The 12,775-nt window shown below is 38.7% G+C and overlaps 1 protein-coding gene across 1 annotated transcript in view; it reads right to left on the bottom strand.

The window, feature by feature from the left end:
- The window catches only part of LOC124043220 (potassium voltage-gated channel subfamily H member 8-like), a 167,278-nt gene that overhangs the window by 21,386 nt on the left and 133,117 nt on the right, over positions 1-12,775 (bottom strand). The window contains exons 11-14 of the mRNA XM_046361549.1: positions 7,218-7,432; positions 5,222-5,260; positions 2,596-2,891; positions 2,201-2,316 (exon numbers count right to left, since the gene is read on the bottom strand). Coding sequence (XP_046217505.1) covers positions 2,201-2,316; positions 2,596-2,891; positions 5,222-5,260; positions 7,218-7,432 — 666 coding nt within the window. The remainder of the gene's footprint in view (positions 1-2,200; positions 2,317-2,595; positions 2,892-5,221; positions 5,261-7,217; positions 7,433-12,775) is intronic.

Raw genomic sequence — 12,775 nt, 5'->3', positions numbered from 1 at the left:
GGATTGATGGCAGCATTCGCGTGAAACTGAAAGCCCGAACCACTGCTTTTAATCAGGGCAAGGTGACCGGAAATATGACCGAATACAAACAGTGTAACTATTTTCTCCGCAAGGCAATCTAACAAGCTAAGCGTCAGTATAGAGACAAAGTAGAATCTCAATTCAACGGCTCAGACACAAGAGGTATGTGGCAGGGTCTACAGTCAATCACGGATTACAAAAAGAAAACCCGCCCCGTCACGGACCAGGATGTCTTGCTCCCAGGCAGACTAAATCACTTTTTTGCCCGCTTTGAGGACAATACAGTGCCACTGACACGGCCCACAACTAAAACGTGCGGACTCTCCTTCACTGCAGCCGACGTGAGGAAAACATTTCAACGTGTCAACCCTCGCAAGGCTGCAGGCCCAGACGGCATCCCCAGCCGCGCCCTCAGAGCATGCACAGACCAGCTGGCTGGTGTGTTTACGGACATATTCAATCAATTCCTATCCCAGTCTGTTGTTCCCACATGCTTCAAGAGGGCCACCATTGTTCCTGTTCCCAAAAAAGCTAAGTTAACTGAGCTAAACGACTACCGCCCCGTAGCACTCACTTCCGTCATCATGAAGTGCTTTGAGAGACTAGTCAAGGACCATATCACCTCCACCCTACCTGACACCCTAGACCAGACATGGGCAAACTACGGCCCGCGGGCCACATACGGCCCGTTAGGCTTTTTAATCCGGCCCGCCGAACTTGTCCAAATTATAGTAAAAACCTCCTTTTTTCCCCTTTCCCTGCAATGCCCACATTTCCCCAATAGATGGCGCACTCAAAACACATTGACCGTTGTTGGAGTGGCGCGTATTTCTCTTTATTTCACTTTAATTTTCACTTCGTTTCACGTCATCATTAAGCCCTTCTGTGAAAATGAGCGGACCAAAGAGAAGGAAAGTGGACAGCGAATGCCGAGTGTTTAATAAGGAGTGGACAACAAAATACTTCTTCACTGAAGTCCGATCAACGGCTGTATGTCTGATATGCCAAGAAGCTGTTGCGGTTTTCAAAGAGTACAATATCAGCCGTCACTTTGCCACGAAGCATGCAAACTATGCTAGCAAGCAGTCAACACAAGAACTGGCGGCTACTGCTCAGAGGTTGGCAGCTAATTTACAGAGTCAACAGAACTTTTTTCACCGACAAACTGCAATTCAAGAGTCAAGTACCAAGGCAAGTTATTTGCTGGCATTCAAATTAGCAAAGGCTAATTTTCAGCTGCAGGTAGGATATTTAATACAGCCTATGTCTGTGTGCTTGGCAACGATATACGTGTACTGTTTGCGCGTGAAGGCGAGGGCGTCCGTGGCGAGTTTGTAGAGCGCGCGGTCAGGACAATCCATCCATGATTTTGCGGAGTTTAACACAAGTAGATATTATTGAGCTTGAGTATTTCGTTATGTAATAATATGTTTTGAATGTTGAAAGTGATTCCATTTTTCAATAAATGTTGATTTCTTTAACTTTGCACCTTCGATTGAAACTTATTAAAAACAGACGCAATCTTGATAAATCACAGTGCGTATGTTATTTTAATCTATTTACATTTCCTCCTCCCAGTATCTGCGAAATAGTATGTAAATGCCATATCTTGCATATTCCTTGAAACAAATTTATTAACTGATAAGGGCTATTTTTCACATTTGAAAGACAGTTAATAAATTGGGTTGTAGTGTTCTTACTGTGCTATGAGGTTTGCACACACTACATTTAATGCTTTAGTATATCCGGCCCATGTATGTGACAAATACAATTTGATTTGATTTGATTTGTCTGATCCTTTGATTGGGAGGACAACACAGCTGCAAAGTCAAAACTGGCTATATTGTAAAAATGATCTTTTTGGTCTTAATTTTAGGTTTGGGTTATGCATTAGGGTTAACAGTGTGGTTAAGGTTAGGGTTCAAATCTGATTTGATGATTTTTTTGCCAGCTATTAACCTATGCCTCTTAATGGAATTACTGATTTTGGGTAATCCAAAAGTTACATTACCGATTACAATGTTGGACAGGTAACTGTGGTTGTGGTGATGGTTATGGTGCTGGTTGTGGTTCTGGTGCTGGTTGTGGTCATAGTGATGGTTGTGGTGGTGGTTGTTGTTGTGGTTTTGATTGTGGTGGTGGGGGTTGTGATTGTCATTGTGGTTATGGTTGTGGGGACCTGTAAATGTGGCAGGTGCATTCCCTGGACCGCTGACTGGACAGGCTCGACTAGGAGAGAAGGAGAACAGTGGAGACGTCTCTGTACCTTCAGTATCCTCCGTACCGTCCACAACCCTGGGGAATGAGAGAGAGAAGGGAGACAAAGAGAGAGGGAGAGGTAGAGCAGAGAGAAAGAGAGAGGTAGAGAAGAGAGAGAGAGAGAGAGAGAAAGAGATAGAGAGAGAGAGAAAGAGAAAGAGAGAAAGTGAAATAGCAAGAGAGAGAAGCGGAGGGAGAGGGAGAGAGACGGGGAAGGGGAGGGAGAGAGAGTGACAGATTAGACATGTGGACTGATAGACAACTGACAAAAATAATTGACGAGTCAGTAGATTGTGTGATAGTATTAGCTGTTACCTAGGGCTGAGGTTGGAGGGGTCTAGCGTGGTGAGAGCTGTCTGGCGGATCTGGATCTTCTCCCTCAGTTTCCTAGTGCTCTGGTGTGTTCCTTCTCTGCCGCTGTGCAACTCTCTCTCCATCCCGGCTCTACCCGATGGAGACTTCCCAGAAGACACCTCTCTAGTGTACAGGACGCTGTTGCGCACCAATTCCGGAGATACAGATGCCAACTCATCTTCCTCCTCCTCTTCCTCCTGGTTCTCAATGATGGATGGATAGGACTGGATCACTCGTCCGTTGCCTCTCCCCTCTGTCTGCAGAGAGCGAGGAGAGAAAGAAATAGGATGTAGGACAGAGAGCATTTGTTGTAAATCATTCCCTTAGCCTTCATTTAATTTCACAGACAGACAGGCAATATCACTTCTGTTTGCAGTCACACAATAAAGTCAATTTTGGGGACACCTAGTTATACTGATGAATCTGGGTGCTATGGAATTGAGAGAGTAGAAGATTGCTGTAACTATTTATTTTATTTATCCTTTATTTGACTAGGCAAGTCAGTTAAGAACAAATTCTTATTTACAATGAGGGCCTGCCCCGGCCAACCCTCCTCTAACCCGGACGGCGCTGGGCCAATTGTGCGCCACCCTATAACTAAACGACTGTCTGGAACAGACAACACCATTGAGACCAGTATAGGACTCCATTGTACTGTGTGTCAGCCAAACATCCACCTCAGAGTAGAATGTTCTATTTCCATAACAACTAAAGTTCTCTCAGGGTTCTGTGCTGTCAAGGCTGACTCAAGCACCTGCTCAGGTAACTAGTAACTGTAACAGATTACATTTAGAAAGTAACCTACCCAGCCCTGGCTGTGATGAACAGCGTGAACCTGACCTCAATGATTCTGATAACCTTTGAACACCCAATGAGTCAGATCTAGACTGCTAATTACATGCAATATGAGATGTTGATGGAGTAAAAGAAACATGGAATTTATAAGTAGAAAATAGCATGAAATGTCTTTTGATTGATGACCTATGTTCTCATTCTTAGTCAAAAGAAAATCACAGTTGAGGTTATTGAATCCAACTACTGAATGAGATTCAAAACGCTCATTGAAACAGCTGATGTCTAAATTATTACTGGCCCTGTGTACGCACATACACTCGCACACACACACTGCCCCCCTACACCCTCCTTCACACACTGCAGGCCCCCTACCCCTCTCTGTTTAATAACCTGATCTAATACTGTTCCCACATTTCTACTCCTAATTCCATCACTTCCTCTTGTGAATAATGAATGGTGCTCCGCTCTGCTGTGTAATTGAACGAGTCGCCAAAGTTTCCCCGGCAGTCCGTCAATCAAATCAGCTCTGAAATTCAAACTTCCCCCACCAATTAATATCCCTCCATCACCTCATCCCTCATTCCCCTCCTTCTTCTGCCTCCGAACCCTTCCTCCCATCTCTCCATCACCATAAAAACGAACTGCTGACTTTATAAAGTCTCCGTTCAATCCTATTTTCTTTGTTTTAGGATAAGTGCCGTGATATGTGTTGTTTTACAGTGTAGCACGATAGGTGCAGTGATATGTGTTGTTTTACAGGGTAGCACGATAGGTGCAGTGATGTGTTGTTTTACAGGGTCAGCCAAAGTAGCACAATAGGTGCAGTGATATGTGTTGTTTTACAGGGTAGGTGCAGTGATATGTGTTGTTTTACAGGGTAGCACGATAGGTGCAGTGATATGTGTTGTTTTACAGGGTAGCACGATAGGTGCAGTGATACGTGTTGTTTTACAGGGTAGCAGGATAGGTGCAGTGATATGTGTTGTTTTACAGGGTAGCACGATAGGTGCAGTGATGTGTGTTGTTTTACAGGGTCAGCCAAAGTAGCACAATAGGTGCAGTGATATGTGTTGTTTTACAGGGTAGCACGATAGGTGCAGTGATATGTGTTGTTTTACAGGGTAGCACGATAGGTGCAGTGATATGTGTTGTTTTACAGGGTAGGACAATAGGTGCAGTGATATGTGTTGTTTTACAGGGTAGCACGATAGGTGCAGTGATATGTGTTGTTTTACAGGGTAGGACAATAGGTGCAGTGATGTGTGTTGTTTTACAGGGTAGCACGATAGGTGCAGTGATGTGTGTTGTTTTACAGGGTCAGCCAAAGTAGCACAATAGGTGCAGTGATATGTGTTGTTTTACAGGGTAGCACGATAGGTGCAGTGATATGTGTTGTTTTACAGGGTAGCACGATAGGTGCAGTGATATGTGTTGTTTTACAGGGTAGCACGATAGGTGCAGTGATATGTGTTGTTTTACAGGGTAGGACAATAGGTGCAGTGATATGTGTTGTTTTACAGGGTAGCACGATAGGTGCAGTGATGTGTTGTTTTACAGGGTCAGCCAAAGTAGCACAATAGGTGCAGTGAAATGTGTTGTTTTACAGGGTCAGCTATAGTAGTACGATAAGTGCAGTGAAATGTGTTGTTTTACAGGGTCAGCCATAGTAGTAGGGCACCCCAGGAACAAGCTAGGGGTTTTGTGCTTTCTTCAAGGGCACAGATGGGTTTTTCACCTCGTCGGCTCTAACCACTAGGCTACCTGCTGCCCCCAGTGTCTGCTGAGCCAGTACCTGTGTGTCCAATGGTTTGGTGGACAATCTGGATATGACCTGTAAAAAGATGGAAGAGAAAAGGGAGTGAATTCAACATGTCTATATTGTTAGCACAGCCCAACCCAGATGTTATCCTTCCTCTCAGAAACTGTCAGTGGTGGAAAAATAACCAATTGTTATGCTTGAGTAAAAGTAAAGGAAAGAGAAAGTGGGATACCTAGTCAGTTGTACAACTGAATGCATTCAACTGAAACCCAACCACTCTGAATCAGAGAGGTGCGGGGGGCTGTCATAATTGACATCCACGTCTTCGGAGCCCGGGGAACAGCTGCCCAGGGGAAGAACGACAGATTTGTACCTTGTCAGGTCAGGGATTCCATCCAACAATCTTTCGGTTAACTCTAAGACACCTTAATAGAAAATGACTCAAGTAAAAGTGAAAGTCACCCAGTAAAATACTACTTGAGTAAAAGTCTAAAAGTATTTGGTTTTAAATATAATAGTATCAAAAGTACATGTAATTACTAAAATATACTTACGTTTCAAACATAAAATGTATGAGTAATTTAAAATTCCTTATGTGAAACAAACCTGGCAGCGCAATTTTCCCTGAGCGAATCCCTGAGCTGACAAGGTAAAAATAGGTCGTTCTGCCCCTGAACAAGGCAGTTAACCCACTGTTCCTAGGCCATCATTGAAAATAAGAACTTGTTCTTAACTGACTTGCCTAGTTAGGTTCAGGGTTAGGGTTAGGGTTAGGGTTAGGGTAAGGGTAAGGTTTAGGTAAAGTAGGATATTGAATGGAAATTAATTTGAGGTCCCCACAAGGATAGAAGAAAATAATGTGTGTGTGTGTGTGTGTGTGTGTGTGTGTGTGTGTGTGTGTGTGTGTGTGTGTGTGTGTGTGTGTGTGTGTGTGTGTGTGTGTGTGTGTGTGTGTGTGTGTGTGTGTGTGTGTGTGTGTGTGTGTGTGTGTGTGTGTGTGTGTGTGTGTGTGCGCGTGCGTGTGTGCGGCGTGCGTGTGCTTGTCCGTGTGTGTGTGTTTCCTGAGGGGGAAGAGGCATTGTTGTGCCCTCTTCACGGCAGTGTTGCTGTGTGTGGACCATGATAATTCCTTAGCGATGTGGACACTGAGGAACTTGAAGCTCTCGACCAATATTTAGCTCATCTGGTAGGCTCACATCACTGGCCAGCTCGCGACTGGGTTTCCCTTGTAATCCGTGATAGTTTACAAGCCCTGCCACATCCGACAAGCGTCAGGATGTTGTAGGATTCGATCTTGGTCCTGTATTGACATTTAGCCTGTTTCATAGTTCGTCGGCGGGCGTAGCTGGATTTCTTATAAGCATCCGGATTAGTGTCCCACTCCTTGAAAGCCGCAGCTCTAGCGTTTAGCTCAGAATGAATGTTGCCTGTAATCCATGGCTTCTGGTTGGGATATGTACTTGCGGTAACTGTGGGGACGATGTCGTCAATGCACTTAATAATGATGCTGGTGACTGATGTGGTGAACTCCTCAATGCCATCGGATGAATCGCGAAACATATTCCAGTCAGTGCTAGTGAACCAGTCCTGTAGTTTAGCATCCACTTCATCGGACAACTTCCGTATTGAGCGCATCCCTGGTACTTCCTGTTTGAGTTTTTGCTTGTAAGCAGGAATCAGGAGGAAAGAGTTATTGTCAGATTTTCCAAAGGGAGGGCAAGGGAGAGCTTTGTATGCATCTCTGTATGTGGAGTAAGGGTGATGAAGAGTTTTTCCCCTCTACTTGCACAGGTGACATGCTGGTAGAAATGAGTTAAAACGCATTTCAGTTTTCCTGCAGTAAAGTCACTGGCCACTAGGAGCGCCGGCTCCGGATGAGCATTTTCTTGTTTACCTATGGCCCTATAGGTATACATATTATTATTATTATTATTATTATATTATTATTATTGTTGAGCATGGTCTTACTATGTGTGTGTGTGCGTGCCTGATTCCATGTGTAACTGTGTGGGTGTTTTACGTCACTCACATGGCACTCGTGTCCCTCCCTCAGGTTGTATGTGAGGTCCAGATGGATGTCTTGGACAAAGCGGCTGGTGTACTCTGGGTAGAGGTCCAGTACCTCATACAGACCACTCAGGTTGATACACTGCAGGTCACAGTAGGTTAGGGCCTTCACATCTGCGTTGGTCTTTATCACCCGGTCATCTATAGACATGTTGGCCCCGATCAGGTCACCCTTACCTGGGGAGGGAGAGGGAGTGGTGGAGGTTTCAGACAGAGAGTTCTAAATATAGAATAGACAAAGCCCCCTATCATGTCATTTCTAGGGCTGTACTTCTGTGTCATGGAATGTTCTTAATATGTGGCCATAAGTTAAAAACACAAAACAGAATCTGATCAGTCATAGATCATAGTTAGAATATAACATATAATATGTTCCATGTCATAAAGTGACACTATCTTTCTGTTTTCATAGACTGTTTACTCTGCTCCCATTTTCTTGTGTGTACTGTGTTGGATGTCTGATTAGATTTGATTAGGATCTCTTTTTTTTGGGGGGGGGGGCTGGCAGAGATGGGCAGTATTTCTGTTACATGTGTTTGAAATATGTATTTCATTTACTTCAATTACTATTTTGTGGCCCCTTTTCACCCTGCATTGGTATCAGAAGTCTCATAGCCCTATGGTGCGATAAGAGTGTTTGCTAACTGAACGTATTACATCACAAGACCAAAAGTATGTGTTAGATGGATAGCAGTGGTGTAAAGTACTTAAGTAAAAATAATTAAAAGTACTTTGGGTATCTGTACTATACTTTACTGTTTATATTATTGCAACATTACTTTTACTTCACTACATTCCGAAATAAAATGTACTTTTTACTCCATATATTGTCCTTGACACTCAAAATTTACTCCTTATATTTTGACAAGGGATTTTGACATCCCTGGTCATCCCTACTGCATCTGATCTGGCAGACTCACTAAACATAAATGCTTAACTTGTAAATTATGTCTGAGTGTCGGAGTGTGCCCCTGGCTATCCGTCAATAAAAAATAAAATAAAATAGTTTGTTTAATATAAGGAAAATAATGAATTTTAAATTATTTATAGTTTTACTTTTGATACTTAAGTATTTTTTTTAGACATAATACTTTTAGACTTTTACTCAAGTAGTATTTTACTGGGTGACATTTACTTTTGAGTCATTTTCTATTAAGGTATCTTTACATTTACTCAAGTATGACAATTTAGTACTTTTTCCACCACTGATAGATAGTTAGTTAGTTTGATAGTTGGTTAGTTCGATAGATAATTAGATAGATAGTTGGTTAGTTTAGATAGATAGATAGATAGATAGATAGATAGATAGATAGATAGATAGATAGATAGATAGATAGTTGGTTAGTTCGATAGATAATTAGATAGATAGTTGGTTAGTTCGATAGATAATTAGATAGATAGTTGGTTAGTTCGATAGATAATTAGATAGACAGTTGGTTAGTTCGATAGATAATTAGATAGATAGTTGGTTAGTTCGATAGTTGGTTAGTTCGATAGATAATTAGATAGATAGTTGGTTAGTTCGATAGATAATTAGATAGATAGTTGGTTAGTTCGATAGTTGGTTAGTTCGATAGATAATTAGATAGATCGTTGGTTAGTTCGATAGATAATTAGATAGATAGTTGGTTAGTTCAATAGTTGGTTAGTTCGATAGATAATTAGATAGATAGTTGGTTAGTTCGATAGATAATTAGATAGATAGTTGGTTAGTTCGATAGTAATTAGATAGACAGTTGGTTAGTTCGATAGATAATTAGATAGATAGTTGGTTAGTTCGATAGATAATTAGATAGATAGTTGGTTAGTTCGATAGATAATTAGATAGATAGTTGGTTAGTTCGATAGTTGGTTAATTCGATAGATAATTAGATAGATAGTTGGTTAGTTCGATAGTTGGTTAATTCGATAGATAATTAGATAGATAGTTGGTTAGTTCGATAGTTGGTTAATTCGATAGATAATTAGATAGATAGTTGGTTAGTTCGATAGTTGGTTAATTCGATAGATAATTAGATAGATAGTTGGTTAGTTCGATAGATAATTAGATAGATAGTTGGTTAGTTCGATAGATAATTAGATAGATAGTTGGTTAGTTCGATTGTTGGTTAATTCGATAGATAATTAGATAGATAGTTGGTTAGTTCGATAGATAATTAGATAGATAGTTGGTTAGTTCGATAGTTGATTAGTTCGATAGATAATTAGATAGATAGTTGGTTAGTTCGATAGATAATTAGATAGATAGTTGGTTAGTTCGATAGTTGGTTAATTCGATAGATAATTAGATAGATAGTTGGTTAGTTCGATAGATAATTAGATAGATAGTTGGTTAGTTCGATAGTTGGTTAATTCGATAGATAATTAGATAGATAGTTGGTTAGTTCGATAGTTGGTTAATTCGATAGATAATTAGATAGATAGTTGGTTAGTTCGATAGTTGGTTAATTCGATAGATAATTAGATAGATAGTTGGTTAGTTCGATAGATAATTAGATAGATAGTTGGTTAGTTCGACAGTTGGTTAGTTCGATAGATAATTAGATAGATAGTTGGTTAGTTCGATAGTTGGTTAGTTCGATAGATAATTAGATAGATAGTTGGTTAGTTCGATAGATAATTAGATAGATAGTTGGTTAGTTCGATAGTTGGTTAATTCGATAGATAATTAGATAGATAGTTGGTTAGTTCGATAGTTGGTTAATTCGATAGATAATTAGATAGATAGTTGGTTAGTTCGATAGTTGGTTAATTCGATAGATAATTAGATAGATAGTTGGTTAGTTCGATAGTTGGTTAATTCGATAGATAGTTGGTTAGATAAATTAGATAGATAGTTGGTTAGTTCGATAGATAATTAGATAGATAGTTGGTTAGTTCGACAGTTGGTTAGTTCGATAGATAATTAGATAGATAGTTGGTTAGTTCGATAGTTGGTTAGTTCGATAGATAATTAGATAGATAGTTGGTTAGTTCGATAGATAATTAGATAGATAGTTGGTTAGTTCGATAGTTGGTTAGTTCGATAGATAATTAGATAGATAGTTGGTTAGTTCGATAGTTGGTTAGTTCGATAGATAATTAGATAGATAGTTGGTTAGTTCCATAGATCATTTAGATAGATAGTTGGTTAGTTCGATAGATAATTAGATAGATAGTTGGTTAGTTCGATAGATAATTAGATAGACAGTTGGTTAGTGCGATAGATAATTAGATAGATAGTTGGTTAGTTCGATAGATAATTAGATAGACAGTTGGTTAGTTCGATTGATAATTAGATAGATAGTTGGTTAGTTCGATAGTTGGTTAGTTCGATAGTTAATTAGATAGACAGTTGGTTAGTTCGATTGATAATTAGATAGATAGTTGGTTAGTTCGATAGTTGGTTAGGTCGATAGATAATTAGATAGATAGTTGGTTAGTTCGATAGTTGGTTAGTTCGATAGATAATTAGATAGATAGTTGGTTAGTTCGATAGATAATTAGATAGACAGTTGGTTAGTTCGATAGATAATTAGATAGACAGTTGGTTAGTTCGATAGATAATTAGATAGATAGTTGGTTAGTTCGATAGTTGGTTAGGTCGATAGATAATTAGATAGATAATTGGTTAGTTCGATAGATAATTAGATAGATAGTTGGTTAGTTCGATAGTTGGTTAGTTCGATAGTTGGTTAGTTCGATAGATAATTAGATAGATAGTTGGTTAGTTCGATAGTTGGTTAGTTCGATAGATAATTAGATAGACAGTTGGTTAGTTCGATTGATAATTAGATAGATAGTTGGTTAGTTCGATAGTTGGTTAGGTCGATAGATAATTAGATAGATAATTGGTTAGTTCGATATATAATTAGATAGATAGTTGGTTAGTTCGATAGATAATTAGATAGCTGGTTGGTTAGTTCGATAGATAATTAGATAGATAGTTGGTTAGTTCGATAGATAATTAGATAGACAGTTGGTTAGTTCGATAGATAATTAGATAGATAGTTGGTTAGTTCGATAGATAATTAGATAGATAGTTGGTTAGTTCGATAGATAATTAGATAGATAGTTGGTTAGTTCGATAGTTGGTTAGTTCGATAGATAATTAGATTGATAGTTGGTTAGTTCGATAGTTGGTTAGTTCGATAGTTGGTTAGTTTGATAGATAATTAGATAGATAGTTGGTTAGTTCGATAGATAATTAGATAGATGGTTAGTTCGATAGTTGGTTAGTTTGATAGATAATTAGATAGATAGTTGGTTAGTTCGATAGATAATTAGATAGATAGTTGGTTAGTTCGATAGATAATTAGAGAGACAGTTGGTTAGTTCGATAGATAATTAGATAGATAGTTGGTTAGTTCGATAGTTGATTAGTTCGATAGATAATTAGATAGATAGTTGGTTAGTTCAATAGATAATTAGATAGATAGTTGGTTAGTTCGATAGTTGGTTAGTTCGATAGATAATTAGATAGATAGTTGGTTAGTTCGATAGATAATTAGATAGATAGTTGGTTAGTTCGATAGTTGGTTAGTTCGATAGATAATTAGATAGTCAGTTGGTTAGTTCGATAGATAATTAGATAGACAGTTGGTTAGTTCAATAGATAGTTAGATAGACAGTTGGTTAGTTCGATAGATAATTAGATAGATAGTTGGTTAGTTCGATAGATAATTAGATAGATAATTGGTTAGTTCGATAGATAATTAGATAGATAGTTGGTTAGTTCGATAGATAATTAGATAGATAGTTGGTTAGTTCGATAGATAATTAGATAGATAGTTGGTTAGTTCGATAGTTGGTTAGTTCGATAGATAATTAGATAGATAGTTGGTTAGTTCGATAGATAATTAGATAGATAGTTGGTTAGTTCGATAGTTGGTTAATTCGATAGATAATTAGATAGATAGTTGGTTAGTTCGATAGTTGGTTAATTCGATAGATAATTAGATAGATAGTTGGTTAGTTCGATAGTTGGTTAATTCGATAGATAATTAGATAGATAGTTGGTTAGTTCGATAGTTGGTTAGTTAGTTCGATAGATAATTAGATAGATAGTTGTTCGAACAGTTCGATAGATAATTAGATAGATAGTTGGTTAGTTCGACAGTTGGTTGGTTCGATAGATAATTAGATAGATAGTTGGTTAGTTCGATAGTTGGTTAGTTCGATAGATAATTAGATAGATAGTTGGTTAGTTCGATAGATAATTAGATAGATAGTTGGTTAGTTTGGTTAGTTCGATAGTTGGTTAGTTCGATAGATAATTAGATAGATAGTTGGTTAGTTCGATAGTTGGTTTAGTTCGATAGATAATTAGATAGATAGTTGGTTAGTTCCATAGATCATTTAGATAGATAGTTGGTTAGTTCGATAGATAATTAGATAGATAGTTGGTTAGTTCGATAGATAATTAGATAGACAGTTGGTTAGTGCGATAGATAATTAGATAGATAGTTGGTTAGTTCGATAGATAATTAGATAGACAGTTGGTTAGTTCGATTGATAATTAGATAGATAGTTGGTTGGTTA

This window comes from Oncorhynchus gorbuscha, linkage group LG09 (genome assembly GCF_021184085.1).
Source record: "Oncorhynchus gorbuscha isolate QuinsamMale2020 ecotype Even-year linkage group LG09, OgorEven_v1.0, whole genome shotgun sequence".
Classification (NCBI taxonomy): domain Eukaryota; kingdom Metazoa; phylum Chordata; class Actinopteri; order Salmoniformes; family Salmonidae; genus Oncorhynchus; species Oncorhynchus gorbuscha.
The sequence above is the reverse complement of the archived record's forward strand: the minus strand, read 5'-3'. Positions and strand labels throughout refer to the sequence as shown.